Genomic DNA, 15,294 nt, shown 5'->3' with positions numbered 1-15,294 from the left:
ATTGGAGACTTAAGTTAGCAGAAAAAGGAGAAGGAAGTAATAATGACACTATTATGTCAGAGATATTCTGTTCTATTATAGCAGAATACTGATCAGTAGTCAGCTTACAGCAGCTTACAGTTATGATCCAATGGACAACACGTGGTGCGATGGGTCTAGTGACCATTGGTTCGATGGCTAGAGCCCATAGTACAGGGCCAGTTTGGCTGACAAAGACAAATGTTGTAGTGGTTCAGGCAACAGGTGGTGGGATGTCCATCAAACCCTATTTTGATAGGTGGCATACAACTTTTTTACATGTGTTTTTGCCCACCTCAAGTTGTGCCCACCCATATGTTAACAGTTAACATTGTTTGCTTTCTGGTTTGCTTGGTATTTTTTTGCCAAGCACACAATTCTCAAGACTTTAGGTCCTAGGCCATTTCAAAATACACCAAGCTAGGAAATAGCAAATGCCTAAAAGGGTAACTAAAAGGCCTCTAGTTTGGCCACAAAAAATAAGCTGGCAATAGATTCTACATACCAGTCAATTCTCCTAAATCCAATTCTAAATATGATCAATAATTTCTTACAACTCTCAATGCTATGTTAGACTACATGGAATTAAAATTCGACAAGAATTTTAGTTCAATTTTTTTGTTACTTGGAACTACAATTTTCTTGAAAAAAAAAAACACACACACACACACACACAACTTTTCAACAATTCTATGCCGGTCATTGCCTAAGAATCATCAAGAACGTAATAAATTACAACTAGAGGTCTAGGAATAACCCAGTGCCTGAAGCTTGGGCCATTGCAGAGTCTGAAAAGGATTTGATGTACACAGCCATACCTCTGCACGTACAAAGTCTATATGTCTGCACATAGAGAGAGTTTCCTATTTTGACTTGTGAAGAACTGTTTCCTATTTTGAACGTATGACCTCTAAGAGTTTCCACAGAGACTTATTATCTAAAGTAATCAAATTACTCAACAAAAAGAAAAGGCAGAAACATTAGTAGAAAAGAAAGTTTCATCACCTCCAAATTAAAAATTACAAAGAAAACAAACCACACGTAATATTTTGAAACAAGTTGTCCCCCAACCAGGCAATTTATGAAGTGAAATTTTCAAAAGGTCCACATATGAATGTAATTTTAACAATATCTGAAAACAAAAAAGAAAGGGAAACATAGAAAGAAAAAACATCCAAAACAAGAGATGATTAGGCGAGCAAGCACCGCGCACCATGGATAGAGTAGCATGAGTAGCAGGTCCACCAATGCCACTTCTCTCCCTCTCTCCCCCTTCAACCACATAAATACAAATCCACTCATTTCCATCAGCCTATTTCATATGCTTACCTGCCAAGAACGGGAGGTTATCTGACCCTAAACATTTTTTTTATAAAAAAAACTAAGGAAAAAAAATAAAAAAGAACAGCATAGAGGCAGCACGGGGAAGTGGAACCAAAATTCCCCATATGGACACAACACATCGCGGTGAATTACCATGAAATAAGGGCAACAAATTTCTCACCAAAATCTTAAATATATCCCAGCGGACTCATGCTAACCTTACAGTCATAGGAGCTCCTTTTTACCTTCTTTCCTTGCCTCCGTTTTTCTTTTATTTCTCAAAAAGCTCTATATTTTACCCTTCTAGCTTTGTGTATATTTGCCTCATGAGAAATCATGTTTCATCACATCAAAGCATGACCAAGACCCCCTTAATAACTAGAAAACATAAGATATTTCCCATCTTTGAGAAGCTTTCCCGCATCCCTAACAAAAACCCTTATAATAGAATGTGCAGTAAGCTCAGTTCTTATTTACTGGAACTCTTCGCTGAAATTGAACTTTCAGAACCTGCTTGAAAAGTGGCTTGGCCTGTCTCCTCAGAACTGGATTGTTGTGACCGACTATTCACATCTCCGGATGATGATCTACTTAGAACAGCCTCATCATGACCCTGCTTGTTAATCCTCTCCTCGAGTGAGATATTTTGGACATTGGCAGCCAGTATATCATGACTAGAAGAACTTCCCGGTGATTGAGGACTAGAGACATTAGGAAACTGAACAGGAGGCATGAGCCATCTCTTCCAATCGTTACGCCTCCTTACTTTGTCACCCTGCAGAACAATAAGAAACGGAATGGAGAATCAGATACCCAACATGAACAAATCAGAAAACAGAAACTGCAAAAGCTGAGAAGTTATTACTCACTGGTGTCAAAAATAAAAACCACCACCATAAGCAAGCACAATATACTACTTAAAATCAATACAAGTTAACAAATGAGACATATGGCTTAGTCGATTTGCAAGAGGACAAGGGCGAAGCAAATGGTTGGAGTCTTTGTTAGTTATCCTAGGGAGGAATAACACACCTGTACTTCCACAGTAGTTGAAGCGCGCACAGCTTCCAATATAAGCTGGATATTTTCTGTCAATTGCATAACCTATAAAAGAAGCCAAGGAGTAAATCTCAAAATTTACATCAAGAATTAAAGAATAAATTGCTCCCAACAAAGGGGACCATTAAATCTGGACTCTTCAAAACAGAAACAAGCTTCAAATTGTGTATTTACACTATTAAATATAGCCATTGCTGTGATATTGATTACAAAGACAAGCAGAAGATATCCAAGAGATAGTTCTTCGAAAACAAAAATATGAAAGATAAAGAACCACTCTCAAAAGCCTTCATCCACCACTGTTAAAGGAAGTTCCAGAAAACATTCCCACTCCTGACCAGTTAAACATGGAACCTCAGTCACTACCACAATAGCACCTCCAAATGTTCCAAGACACTTGGTCACAAGAAAATTTAGATGTGTGCCACTTTATTTGTAATTTCCTAGCCAACATCAAACCAAAATTAAAGCCTTCAAATTTGACAATTTCAAGTTCCTACTTATGCTATCTGATCAAACTCCATCATCCAAAACTACAGACCTTGAACGTCATCTTATACACAGAAATAGAACGTAATGTGCAACCGAAGTGGGTAACAGAAAGATCACTTTGGTAAAAGAGTAGGGAGATAGCAAGAAACCCATTAAACAAGGTAAATTTTTTTTTTTTTTTTGATAAGTAAGATTTAATAAAAAGCGCTCAAAAGGGGAGCAAATCCCAAAGAAACAAAAGGCCACAAAAAGCCTCAAGCCTTCAAAGAGGCCAAAAAAATAACAATCTCCTCAATAGAACGATAGTCTCTCCTTGAAACCCAACAAAAGAGAGTGGAAATAATGGAGAACTTGAGAACAGTACAAGGTAAATGAATCCTAGTAGTTCAATGAACAAGCATCTAGGTGTAATACCATGCTCCAGATAATGCTTTCAGAGAATAGAAAGGTCAAAAAGAAAAAAAAAATTATAAGATATCCATGGAGGCAAACACAAATAGACGAAACAGAACAGTAGAAAGACCAGAGAGATGTATATGGGTTAGGAAGGTTAAATGGACCTCTCTGTATAATAGCTTCGAACAGAACTCCTAAGGAATGTTTTGGCAAACAAACTGACATTATAAACTGTAAGGAGTAAAATCAAATCAAATAAAAAATTTAACTATTTTTCTACATAAAAAGAAAGAAATTATTTGGAACTTAAAAACAATAAATATCACACAAATCATTCATTTCATTCATCCTATAGTCAACAAGTGCTTCATATCCTCTGAAAACCTCTTCGTATGTGTATGACTGAACCCACAGGCTGGCATGCATGCATCAAGAACCCTTCCCCATTCATTCCCTAACAGTACTACTGTTTTTTCATTGGGTTGGAAGGAGTCTACGATTGGTGCAATTGTAAAAGTTCAGCTGCCAAAGTGTGAAAATACAAGCTAGAGTGTGAGAGCAGCCACTTAGTAAAAAAAAATTTGGCAAGGCATCAGCTACATATGGTGTACATGTCTCCTAGCACAGGGAACCAAGGTTTTTATTGGGTCAGGAGGGCATGATTTCCAGTCCCCAAGAAAGCAGTCTCCTTGCCATATTCCTCCACAATTCTCTGCAGATAGAATGACACTTCTCTCTTAAAGAGCATTCCTGGCTATCCACACTCCAAAAGTTGAATATGGTACCTGTCAACTTCCATGACAGTTTTTGATAATATTCATCCAAGTCATATTCAAAACTCATTATGTCAACAAAAATATCAACAGCATGCATATATTATATCAGCAGGTAACACACCCATCTCATGCAACAGACAATTAATCTCCACAAATTACATATATCACGTACTCAAGAATATATAAATAAATAACTTGGGGACATAATTTACACATTCACACCAAACTGATCAATAGTTTTCCAATATTGCCATCTCATTGCCTTGTTTTAAGGATTTTGAAAGATTATAAGATAAAGAAAAACAAGAATTGTGGAAAGTTGAAAAGACTTTTATGACTCAACTTTCCACAAAGAAAAAATATTATCGGATGGCTAAAAGAGGAAATGAGATCTAACATTATAGGAAAGTACATATAAGAAGTTCATATATAATTTATGGAAAAAAAAAAGTTCATACATACTACGGAAATACATATTTTATATATTATAACAGCAAAGACAATTCAAAATATTGTCAAAAGTACCCAAATGACAAACAAACTGAAATATATGAGCAGAAGTTACACAATATGGGATTTAACAACAATATATTGTCTGATCCATCAGCTATGGTGAGTAAAATAAATCAAATACAACACACTCTTTAAACTGAAGATGAAAAAAGATATTAAATTCTAATATATTCAATGTGCTTCCCTGGGTGACTACTGCAATTTTTCCAGAAGGAACATATTCACCCAAATACTTGTCAATTAGAAAGATAATGTTACCTAAAGGCGTTTAGTATAAAATAAATTACGTGCATAAATATATATGTTTATTTATATCTTGTAAATATAATTAATAGCAAATAATTGGGATAGAATTATTACAGACTTATTAACTTAGAAGTCCTACAAATGTGGGGAATAGCACTCCAACATATTTATGATATAACGTAATTACATGTAAATAGATTAAGAATGCACCCAACATTCATACCATACATACATATTATGTACCCGTGTATGATATTTTCATAAAAATAAATAAAATGACAACTTATATATGTTATACTAACATGCAAATACACTAGAAATTTAAAGCAAAAGGAAAATTTTGTGAAGAATGATGTACGAACTGGAAATGAATGTCAAAAATAAAATAAATATATAAATCACATGAGAAACTAAGTGTGATGTGGGACATCATAATAGAAAGAACTAAAATTGAAGACTGAGGTGCTCACTTTTTACTACTTTTTAATATAAATAAGAACTTAGTCCTGAGTCTATCAGAATGGAAGTCATTCCCCAACAAAAGTTCATGTTCCATCGAACAAGCTGACTTTAGGTATGCATGGTAGTAGGAAAATGTGGTTCTACTGTATTCAGAGGGGGGGGGGGGAGGAACGTGGTTCAACTGTACTCTATATCAAGTTTTTTAATGCCCTGTATTAGTCTATTATATTTCTTGTCTTGATTATCAGACATTTCTACTTCTCTCCAAGGAATGAGTGCAAGCTACTTTTGCTGCTTGTAGAATCTACTGTTGCATAATGTTTTTATTTCACGAATTGATCTTTATCGCTTTATAACTAAACCTCAAGGTTCCATACAAACGAAAGAGAATCAGGTTCAACACATGAATGTAACAAACTACAACCACCACCACCACCACCAGGCCTTTTTCCCAACCACTTGGAGTTGGCTACATAAATCCTATGTTTCCATTCCGCTCTATTTAAGGCCATAATAGCCTAAGTCAATCGACAAGCTATCACATCCTTCCTTGCTAACTCTACCAATGTTAACTTTGGTCTATGTCACTTTTCCTAATTGATGCATTTAAACAACTTCTTTGCACATGTGCAAACCATCTTAACCGATTTTCTCTGATTTTATCTCCAATTTGTGCTACTCCAACAATCTTCCGAATGTGATCATTTCTGATTCCATCATTTCTAGTCTTACCGCACATCCATCTCAACATTAACATTTTTGCCACACTCACTTGGTGTCACGCCCCAAGACCATAGGACGTGATTAGTGTGGTTAAAACAGAAAACGAAACAGCAGTCCTCAGCTAGAACAAAAATAAAATCTGCGCAGCAGTTAATAAAAAAATCATAGAAAATTCAATTTTAATTGGAACGAGGCAAACTAAAATTCTTTAGAAACTAGACTCAAAGGGTAAAGTGACCGAGCCACTCCCCGCAGCAGAAACTTTACCAATGAAATCACTTTTTAGAAGAAAGAATGGACTACTTTTCGTGTGCTAAAATTAAACCGTGCGACAAATTTCAGCCGTGGTGGTAATTTATAGAGCCGATAAAATTTGGATGCCTTCTTTTTAAAAAATAGACTCATGAACTAACAAAACTGGAAATTTTCCAATGTCGGGAAGTCTGTCAAATAACTTTCTCAAAATCTGTTCTCAAACTGTGACACGAAGCTGAACAGCAGCTACTGCCGGGTTTTTGGAAAATAATTAGTGTCCTAAAATCAAGAAATTTTCCTGAGAGGACACATAGGTGAACTTGTGGTAAAATTTTCATAGCATTTGGAGCACTACAGCCCCTTATAAAAAATTCATTTCTGAACAAGGACTAAAGAAAATTTTAAAACAACACTTAATAGCGAACAAGTGGGATGGCAGTCAACTATCCTAGCAAAAATAGGTATAGTCCATTTTAGAACTGCCCCAGATCATCCAAACACACCACTCCAAATACAGCCCACAATAGAATACATTTTCAGTCACCAAAATCCTTAACAACTTGATACCCAAGTCCAAGTATGGTATTCAGCAACAAGGAAAATAACTTCTGCAGAGACCTTATAATTTTATGCATATATCAACAAAAGGTTCAAATATATCATACAAGCTCATGGTCAGCTTCGTGTCAAATTTCTTGATTTTAGTACTTACAGTTTGATCATTATCTGCCACATCTGCAGCTTGCGTGGTTACAAAAATTGCTCATCAAATAAGTGTGTGGCATCATGGCCTTAAATTTTGGAGTCGATTACAGCGTTCACAGACCTTGTACAACTCAATGGGAGAGAAACTGCCAAGTTTCAGCAACCATTGCTCTACATCAGGATACACACAAAAGAATGTGTCGTAGTTCAACAAACCCAAGCATCCTGACTATCAAGCAGACAGATCCAATAATCTCACCAAACTAATAGCCCAAAAGTTCACAACGTATAATCTCTATTGCATAGCTTTTGTTTATGTATTTTTGAATGCAAATGCATTATAAAATCCTAACAGTATCCAAAACTATACCAGAATATAAATAATTATATTTTTGATCCATCAAAGATTTTATTTATGTTTTCATAATTATCTACTTTATCAAGTATCAACACACCTGAAATTTCAATATGAAGGAGCATAATTAATAAAATAAATTTGGCAATAACTTGGTATTGCTTAGACATGCATTACATTGGCTACTAACCGAACAATGATAGTAACATATGTAATGTATACTTCCACTCATCAAGGTCTCGAAATATCAACAAATACTTTTACAATTCTATGGAGATATCAACTGTTACCTAAAATATTCAACATATTTCCAAACTGCATCCTGCAAAATATCAATCAGTTCCACAGAACACATAACACTATACGCTTCTTCGTTTATCCAGCCAATTCTGAATACAATTGAAATTGATGAATTCAAGTAAATCCTCATCTTAATGAGCACCATCTAGGAGTTGTCACAAAAAAATGAGCACCATCTAGGACTTTCAACGTGTGTATTGAAGAGAACTTATAGGCTGTACTACAAAAACTAGTCGACACCAAAAAACGGAAGTTTTCAACATATCAATTCAGTGCCATTAATAAAATCAATATACATATATCCCTTCAATTTACATATAATTATAAGTAAATCAATTTAGAATTAAAAATAATTCAATATATGTAACACAAAACTATACAATTTTTTAGAATAGATCTCTAGCATGTGTCATCTTATGCATGTGCACCAACTTATTCAAATACCATTACAATCATATAGATATTAATCATACATTATATTCCTCAAATTCTGATATTATTGACCGATTTTATCCAGAACCAAGTACTAAATTACTAATTACATTTAACTAATTAATCATAACCTTATTAATTCAGAAAACCATCAATTCATTTAGGATTAAATATTATAATCTATCAAAACGTAAGCAAGATATGGTATAAAGCATGTCAATTAAAAACCATTAGAAAAGAAATGACAGAAACTCATTAAATGATTAAAAACAGTCTTTTTATCCAGAATGTACTTGCTTAAGAGCTTTATGTTCATATGACTGGAGGTGCTTTGGCTGAGCCTTGATGAACCTGGCATTTTTGCAGCCTAGCACCTTTTAACAACTACAGTTCAGCTACCAATTTCTCTCAACTCAGACTTCAAACACTAGACAAAATATGCTAGCAAAATCTAAAAACCGTTATATCATTAAAGCATTCTGCAATCCGTTCTCCATCACCTCCTTTCCATCAAGTATCACTATCATTTTTAGCAATGACAAATCAAAAGATTCACAATATACGTTTTATGGATTCAAGGTCCTTATTAAGATAAGTGGAAATACTATATAAACTACACGTGGGTACAAGAAGGATTAGGGTAGGTGGAAGTCAAGGCTAGCCTGAAGAAAATATAGTTGAAACTTGAAAGTCTCCAAGTTGCTGCTGACCCCTCAAGGTAAAGGTGTTATTTGAGTAATGTTTAAAGATAAAGGGTTTGTTCAAGGTTTTCCAAGGGCTTATTTAGTGCCTAAGATAAGGTGAGTTGGTCTTTCTTTGTCTGACTTGAATGCCCATTGGAAACCTGTCTATATTTCTTAGTTGGAGACATCACAGTGCTCAATCAGATTACACATGTCCTTCCCATGGCTTGATGAGACAAGGCCCTGTAAAGATGTAACAAGCAATAGGTATAATTGGTGAAAATATCAATGACTGATTCTTATAACTTTTGGGGAAGGGTAGTGAAGTTAAAAATCCTTTCCATGAATTCCCATGTAAAAAGATCTAATAAAACAAGTCTAATATCCCCCATTTTCTAAGAAAAAGCCAACTTAATACCATCTAGGCCTCATGCTTTGTCTTGAACCAACTACCAAGTCCAATATTCCCCCCGATACCTATGCTTACATAGAAGGTCTTTGTAAAAAAGCCACTTTGGTTGAGATTCTACAGAATTGCAGCCTATCAAAATGAGGTCCTCTTCATCATATGTTGTTGGTAAACCTTGTCAAAAAATATATATATGTTGTTGGTAAATGTCATTACCTCCAACCCTATTCTCCTACCTCCAGGACAACACCATCTCCTTCAACATCACTATCCCGTTCCCCCCATTCTCCGTCTTCTCACATTTATGATTTACCAATTACTATTTCAGCTGCAATTTCATTTGGCTTGTGTCCATGGGAAAACTCCATGGAGCATAGCAACCTATTGTTTCAGATATAAAAGAAACTGCAAGCACTGTGACTGTAGTCCATATTTGGGAAAATTAGACAATCTAAAATAATCTACAAAGGATTTTAATCTAGGAACTAGATGATGATAAGCTTCTTTGATAGAAAAGGTCAAAATACTAAGGACTTGGTATCACCTAACAGCCCACAGCCCAGTGGCGGCGGTTGTACAAACCTAAGTTCACATGCAGACAAGGCCAGCCTGTATAGATTACCAAGCAAGCCTAGGCCGCCCGCAAGCCTCGTCGAGGCAACTAAAAAATTACAATAAGGGGAGGTAAATATTCTTATATTTTGATTTTTGGAATTGAACCCGATCAATTTTACAATATAACATTGACCCCAACATATTTTTTCTTTTCATTGTGCGGCAAAAACTTTGACACTCATAACTCTTTACTTCTTTGTCTGATTTTGATGAAACGCCTTGCCGAGCCTTAAAACAAACTTTTTTCCTGGATAAATCAATAGTGTGATAAATAATTCATTAAGCGTTAAGTGCTTTGGATAAATTGAACCATAGTTCACAATTTAATTAACAAATACATCCATCAGAATTTCGTTAAGTTACAATACTTAATATGCCTTGGTACACCAAATATATATTTATAACTAATTTTTGCATATTGTGTTGTTAGTTATATTGATATGTGGCTTTATTAAAGCAACTTATGGTTAATGTTCGAATCTCATAGCCACTCAAAAATCCACATCAAATTCATATCAAATAATATAACTTATATACTATAAAACTAATACATAAATATAACTTATATACATCTACGCTTAAGTGGTATGCACTCCACCTCCCCTAAGGTTTGGCTGTATATTCCTAATGATACCACAAGCGCTTTAGGGCGTCCTGTTGAGAGTTCAAACCCCCTCATGGGCATAGTTTTCTTTGTAAGTTTTTAATACAAAAATAGAAAAATACCCACGCCCAGTTGACCAGCCAATCACTAGGCCGGACTTGGGCTTGACATTTCACTATCAGGCCGGACCGGGCAGTTGATCAGTAAAACCCAACCCGGATTGGGCCAGGCAAGCCCGAGGCCATTTTCCCGAGTAGGTCCAGACCGTTGCCAATACCTACTAAGGGCACATGGCAAGAGAAATACTAAAAATGAATTTATACATTGTTGGAAATTTAAAGAATATTTAAAGAAAAATAAGTATATATCAATTAAAATTGTCTAGCTATATGTGCAATGCATACTGATGGGTAATTGGTCCACTAGCAAGGAGAGTCCTCCTTGGAAGTTGAAAACTATCAGGATGTCACAAAGACAAATAAGACAACAAAGAACATATGTTACAGGCGATGATAGCCCATGTTTTAAGAAGTCAGATGATACAGCTGCAAAAACAGCTGAATGGTGACAAACGACATCATGTGCAGGTGGACAATATATAAAAATGACAAATGCTATTAAGTTTCAAATTTCCTAAATTAGAGCTTAAATCCCTGCAGTTGCTCTTTGGGTAGGCTCCCCTTTCAGCATTTTAATGAAAGATCGTTTATAAAATAAATAAATAAATGACTAGCCCAGTGCACGAGGCTCCTGCCATGGCAGAGTCTGGAGAGGGTCAATGTACGCATCCAAAAAAATTAGTGCATACATTCCCAAGAGATTAGCATCCAAATTCTAGCATCTTAAATGCCCACATACAGCTCTTACATTTTATCAATGTTTTACAATAACAAACATAACAAGTAAAAGAAGTAGGTGATATCGAGATATCTAGTTTTCCTATATATATATATGATATGCTAACCTACCTTAAACCAGATTCAAGACAAGTACAATTACAATGTGAAAACCAACACAAAATTTCAGACAACTAAAATATAACTTGTATGTGGGAAGTATAGTTTTATTTCACTTAGGCATAAAGAACTACATAAGTACATATGACACTCGAGAATAGTACAGATATTTATGCAGTTATGTACATGACGCTTATTATATCTAATATGTGGAAGCAGGTGGCAGAGTTGCCCATACCTGTATCTAAATATAAAAGATCTCCACCCAAAACCAGTCCAAAAAAGTCAAGTAGTGAACTTCAGCCAGCATATTTAAGGATTCAAATACAACCACAGATCAAGCCAGATGGAGTCTAGGAAATGACAGCATTAATAAAGCTTATTAGCTAGGAAGTACTTATATAAAATAAATAAATAAAAAGCGTATTAGCTGGGAAGCACGAGCACTTCTCTAGTAGCACCATGGCCGTGTACGATACATACACGTGGGACATGTGGCTGACATGACTACAAGTGCTGATTTTTTTTCCCCCTCTGGTTGGACAGGTTTGAGACACTTTCAAGACAGAGCGGAGTAGTTTTTCAAATATTTATAAAAAGAGAGGTTCTAATGCAATTATGAAAAATATTATGGGTTAATTAAAAAGTTATTTTAGAAAGCAACAATTATCCAACTCTAAGCTCCATACTAGTGATTACATATACAATAATATAGATAAAATGAGCAAAAATTAATTTTTCGTACATATAATAGTATTTTATTTTTTATTTTATTTTTGTGTTTGTGCCTTACTCTTTTAGATGTGCCGCATCGCCATGACCATATCTGTCCATCATAGTGTATTAGTCATTTAGTCTCCCTTCATGACCAACTCAAGCCATGGGATCATAACATAAATCCTAAAGGGAGAACGGTTTCAATATAACACAGATAATGCTTATTGATTGTTATACTTAGTACGCCAGCTCTTCTTGGCATCAAGCAAGGTTTGGACTAATCCACTCGTGTGTGCGTGTGTGTGTCAGCATTACAAGTCTATATAGATTTATATTACGATAAATCAGATTAGAATATAAAAAGAGAATGAAAATCAAAACAAAATTTCATGAATTCAGCATATAAAATAGAAGTGACCACGAGGAAAGTGTAGAGCCATTACAATCTAAAGTACAGTGAACACACCCAAAGCAAGGTCCAAATAACATTGTAATAGCATGACACATGAAGTAAATAACATGCTTTAATGCGTCCCCCTTTCTATCTATGACCAATATTCTCTACTTGATAGCAGTTGTATGGTTAACAATAATTTAATACCACGCGCATCTACAAGGACTGCCACAATTGTAAACTAAGATGATCAAAACATAGAATTTTCAGTGATTTAAGATGGAAAAGAAACAGATTATTATGAATTATCTATTACGCCATAAAATTTTATCAGTACTACAAGTGTTATCATCAAGAAAAAAAGAATAAAAACCAGACAAATGGTAAGAAAAGCTCACTTTTTTAAAGCCTGCTATCAATATAACAGGAACCCAACCCTGGTCATCCATGTTCAGTCGTAAGAATGTATCTTTAATTAAATTTTCGTTGCTGCAATAAATAAGAGTTGCATTAGCCATTAAGTTACCAACAACAATAAAGTAATCAACTACTTATGATCATTCTTATAAAAAAGGGAACCAATACAAAAAAAATACCTGAAATAATAATCTATCTGATTCACTATTTTAGTGTGCAACTGAGGATCCAGTACAGGGCTGTAATACATAGCGTGAGGTGGCATTGGTGCAACAAGATGCATGCTTCTAAGAGAATCCGGATGATGACCTGAAACATAAATCATTGGTGATGGCATTTCTGCAAACAAATAGAGTTGTCAGGGGAAAACCATACATTGAAATCATGAAAGTTGAAATAGTAATACATCTTACCAGGGTACACAATAGGGTTGGCAAAAGGTCTCACGGGCACAGGTGGAGGTATCAATGGGGTGGAACTATGTGGTGGTGGTTGGTGTCGTATAAAGCCGCCCCTAGTAACACCTCTGTGGGGCTGTAGATGACCTTCCCTGCCATTGAAGCTCCGGTTAAGATTCAAATCATGGTTTCCACGGTCCCTGCCCCCATAATTGTTATGGTAATGACCATCACCCCGAGGATGAGAACCTCCATTGCCCCTCCTAAACGAATTCCGTTGTTGTTGTCCATGATCATTCCTTGGAGAAGAAATGTTATGAGAATGTGACCCAAAGCCTCCCGTCTGTCCAGTCTCCTTATGTGTTGTTGGGTCTCTTGGAGAAGACTCCAGAACTGAAGACCCTGGTTTTCCAGCATTATTAGCAGACATTTCCACTGCTGAACTCACTACCGAACCCAGTGTTAAGGGCAGCGGCTGATGTGAGCCACCATTAACGGATACATTCCCACCACCACCACCACGCCTCGTAGACTTGTGGCGCGTAGGTGGTGTTGCATGATTCGGGGTTGAAACAGGGCTTGCATTATTAGCCATGGTTTGCTTCTGTGTGGAAGAAGAAGCAATTCCAATTCCCTATATTACAAGCACACACATCACCAATAACTCCAAATAAACCACATAATAGCAATAAACAAAAATTAATTTATTATGAAATCAATAGAATAAAAACAACCTGCGACGCAGAGATCGATCCATCAGAGAGAGCTTTCAGTGACTCAGAAGATGACGATTTCGGAGAAGCCCTAGTGGACTCAGAGAGCGCAGGCCAGGAAAAGGCTCCCATCACAGGTCCACCATCAGCACCACCATTGGAAGGCTTGCTCCAAGCTGACTTCTTAGCCGCATTGCCATTCCCATTACTGTTGTCGGAGTACTCCGCCTGAGACTCCACCGCAGATTCTTCGGGGGAAGACGAAGCCGAAACCACCGCCGAAGCCGCCAACTTGGAAGGTGACGAGTCAGAAGAAGAGTGTCTGTCCTGTTCCTGAATAACAGGCAATGAAGAAGGAGAAGATGGTGGCACCGCCGCTGCGGCAGAGGTTGAGGAGGAGACGATGGATTCAGATTCACCACCACGAACAATCTGTGTCCACGGCGACGCTACGGGAGAAGCTACACCACGCGCCGCCGCCGCCTGACGATCGCCGCCGGCGTGTTTAGGGGATTGATGATTTGAATTGGAAGCTGCAGCCATCAAAATTGAACTTTTTAATCGATATTCAAAACGTAGGGTTTCTAAATTGCAGGTCTCGAATTAGGGTTTCAATCAGTCTCGAATTTAGGGTTACAATTTGATCGAGCGATTAAAAACCAAAACAAACAAACAAAAAAAATAACCGATCAAAATTTGGAAGAGATTAAAGAGCGTAGGGATTAATTTAAGGAATGAAAAGAAGCTAAGATCGATCGAGAATGCAAGTGTGAGTTGGATAGGTTGGTTGATGGATCACTGAGGATCTGATCGCAGCACGAAACTGAGCGACAAAGAGACACGAGAGCTCTCTCCTCTTCTATTCTCCTCTCTTCTCTCTCTCTCTATAATTCCTTCCTTTGTTTTGCCCTGAGAATCGTGTTTTGGCTTGTTTCAACAATTTTACGTAACTGCCCTTTATTTTTGAGCTTTCATGTCTAGGGTGGGTTTGTGTTTTAACTTCTATTATTTTTTTCTAGTTAAACAAACAAACAAAAAGTGTTCATATATAGATATATAAATATTTTTGTGATAAAAATTGTTGATATTTAAATAGTTTCCGTGAAGAGAAATCAATTTTTATATATTATTAATGAGTAAATAATCTGCAATGGAAAAAATCTCATGCATAAGGAAACTTAACAAAATAAGAAAGCTTAAAAATAAATCAAAAAAAGTTATTTCAACTCCCTAAATATTATAAGAGTTATGATACTTGCACCGAATATTTTTTATTAGTTATTTATGCACAGTACATGTTAATGAAGGGTCCTACTTTTCTATTTAATTTACA

At 36.1% G+C, this 15,294-nt stretch overlaps 1 protein-coding gene across 2 annotated transcripts; it reads right to left on the bottom strand.

The window, feature by feature from the left end:
* Positions 1–1,077: 1,077 nt before the first annotated feature.
* LOC132266550 (la-related protein 1C-like) lies at positions 1,078–14,886 on the bottom strand. 2 transcript variants are annotated; one of them, XM_059767451.1, is made up of 6 exons: positions 13,983–14,886; positions 13,264–13,882; positions 13,030–13,189; positions 12,832–12,922; positions 2,374–2,445; positions 1,078–2,116 (listed from the first exon to the last, which is right to left on the bottom strand). In XM_059767451.1, the coding sequence occupies exons 1-6, from the start codon at positions 14,502–14,504 to the stop codon at positions 1,811–1,813; spliced, it is 1,770 nt and encodes a 589-aa protein (XP_059623434.1). In that variant the 5' UTR covers positions 14,505–14,886; the 3' UTR covers positions 1,078–1,810. The 2 variants fall into 2 exon arrangements, with proteins under 2 accessions (XP_059623434.1, XP_059623436.1); XM_059767453.1 differs by having other exon boundaries at positions 13,030–13,159.
* Between the last annotated feature and the right edge of the window lie 408 nt (positions 14,887–15,294).

Source organism: Cornus florida, unplaced genomic scaffold (genome assembly GCF_030987335.1).
Source record: "Cornus florida cultivar Cherokee Brave unplaced genomic scaffold, ASM3098733v1 CherokeeBrave_3.0.0_Hap2_Chr07, whole genome shotgun sequence".
NCBI classification, from domain to species: domain Eukaryota; kingdom Viridiplantae; phylum Streptophyta; class Magnoliopsida; order Cornales; family Cornaceae; genus Cornus; species Cornus florida.
The sequence above is the reverse complement of the archived record's forward strand: the minus strand, read 5'-3'. Positions and strand labels throughout refer to the sequence as shown.

Excerpts from the sequence above, each read along its gene's own strand:
- LOC132266550 (XM_059767451.1), bottom strand. The coding sequence starts at position 14,504 with ATGGCTGCAGCTTCCAATTCAAATCATCAATCCCCTAAACACGCCGGC. Across the intron at positions 12,923-13,029 it reads CAGATAGATTATTATTTCAG|CAACGAAAATTTAATTAAAG; the intron begins GTATTTTTTTTG and ends TATTTATTGCAG. Across the intron at positions 2,446-12,831 it reads TGATAGCAGGCTTTAAAAAA|GTTATGCAATTGACAGAAAA; the intron begins GTGAGCTTTTCT and ends CTTCTTTTATAG.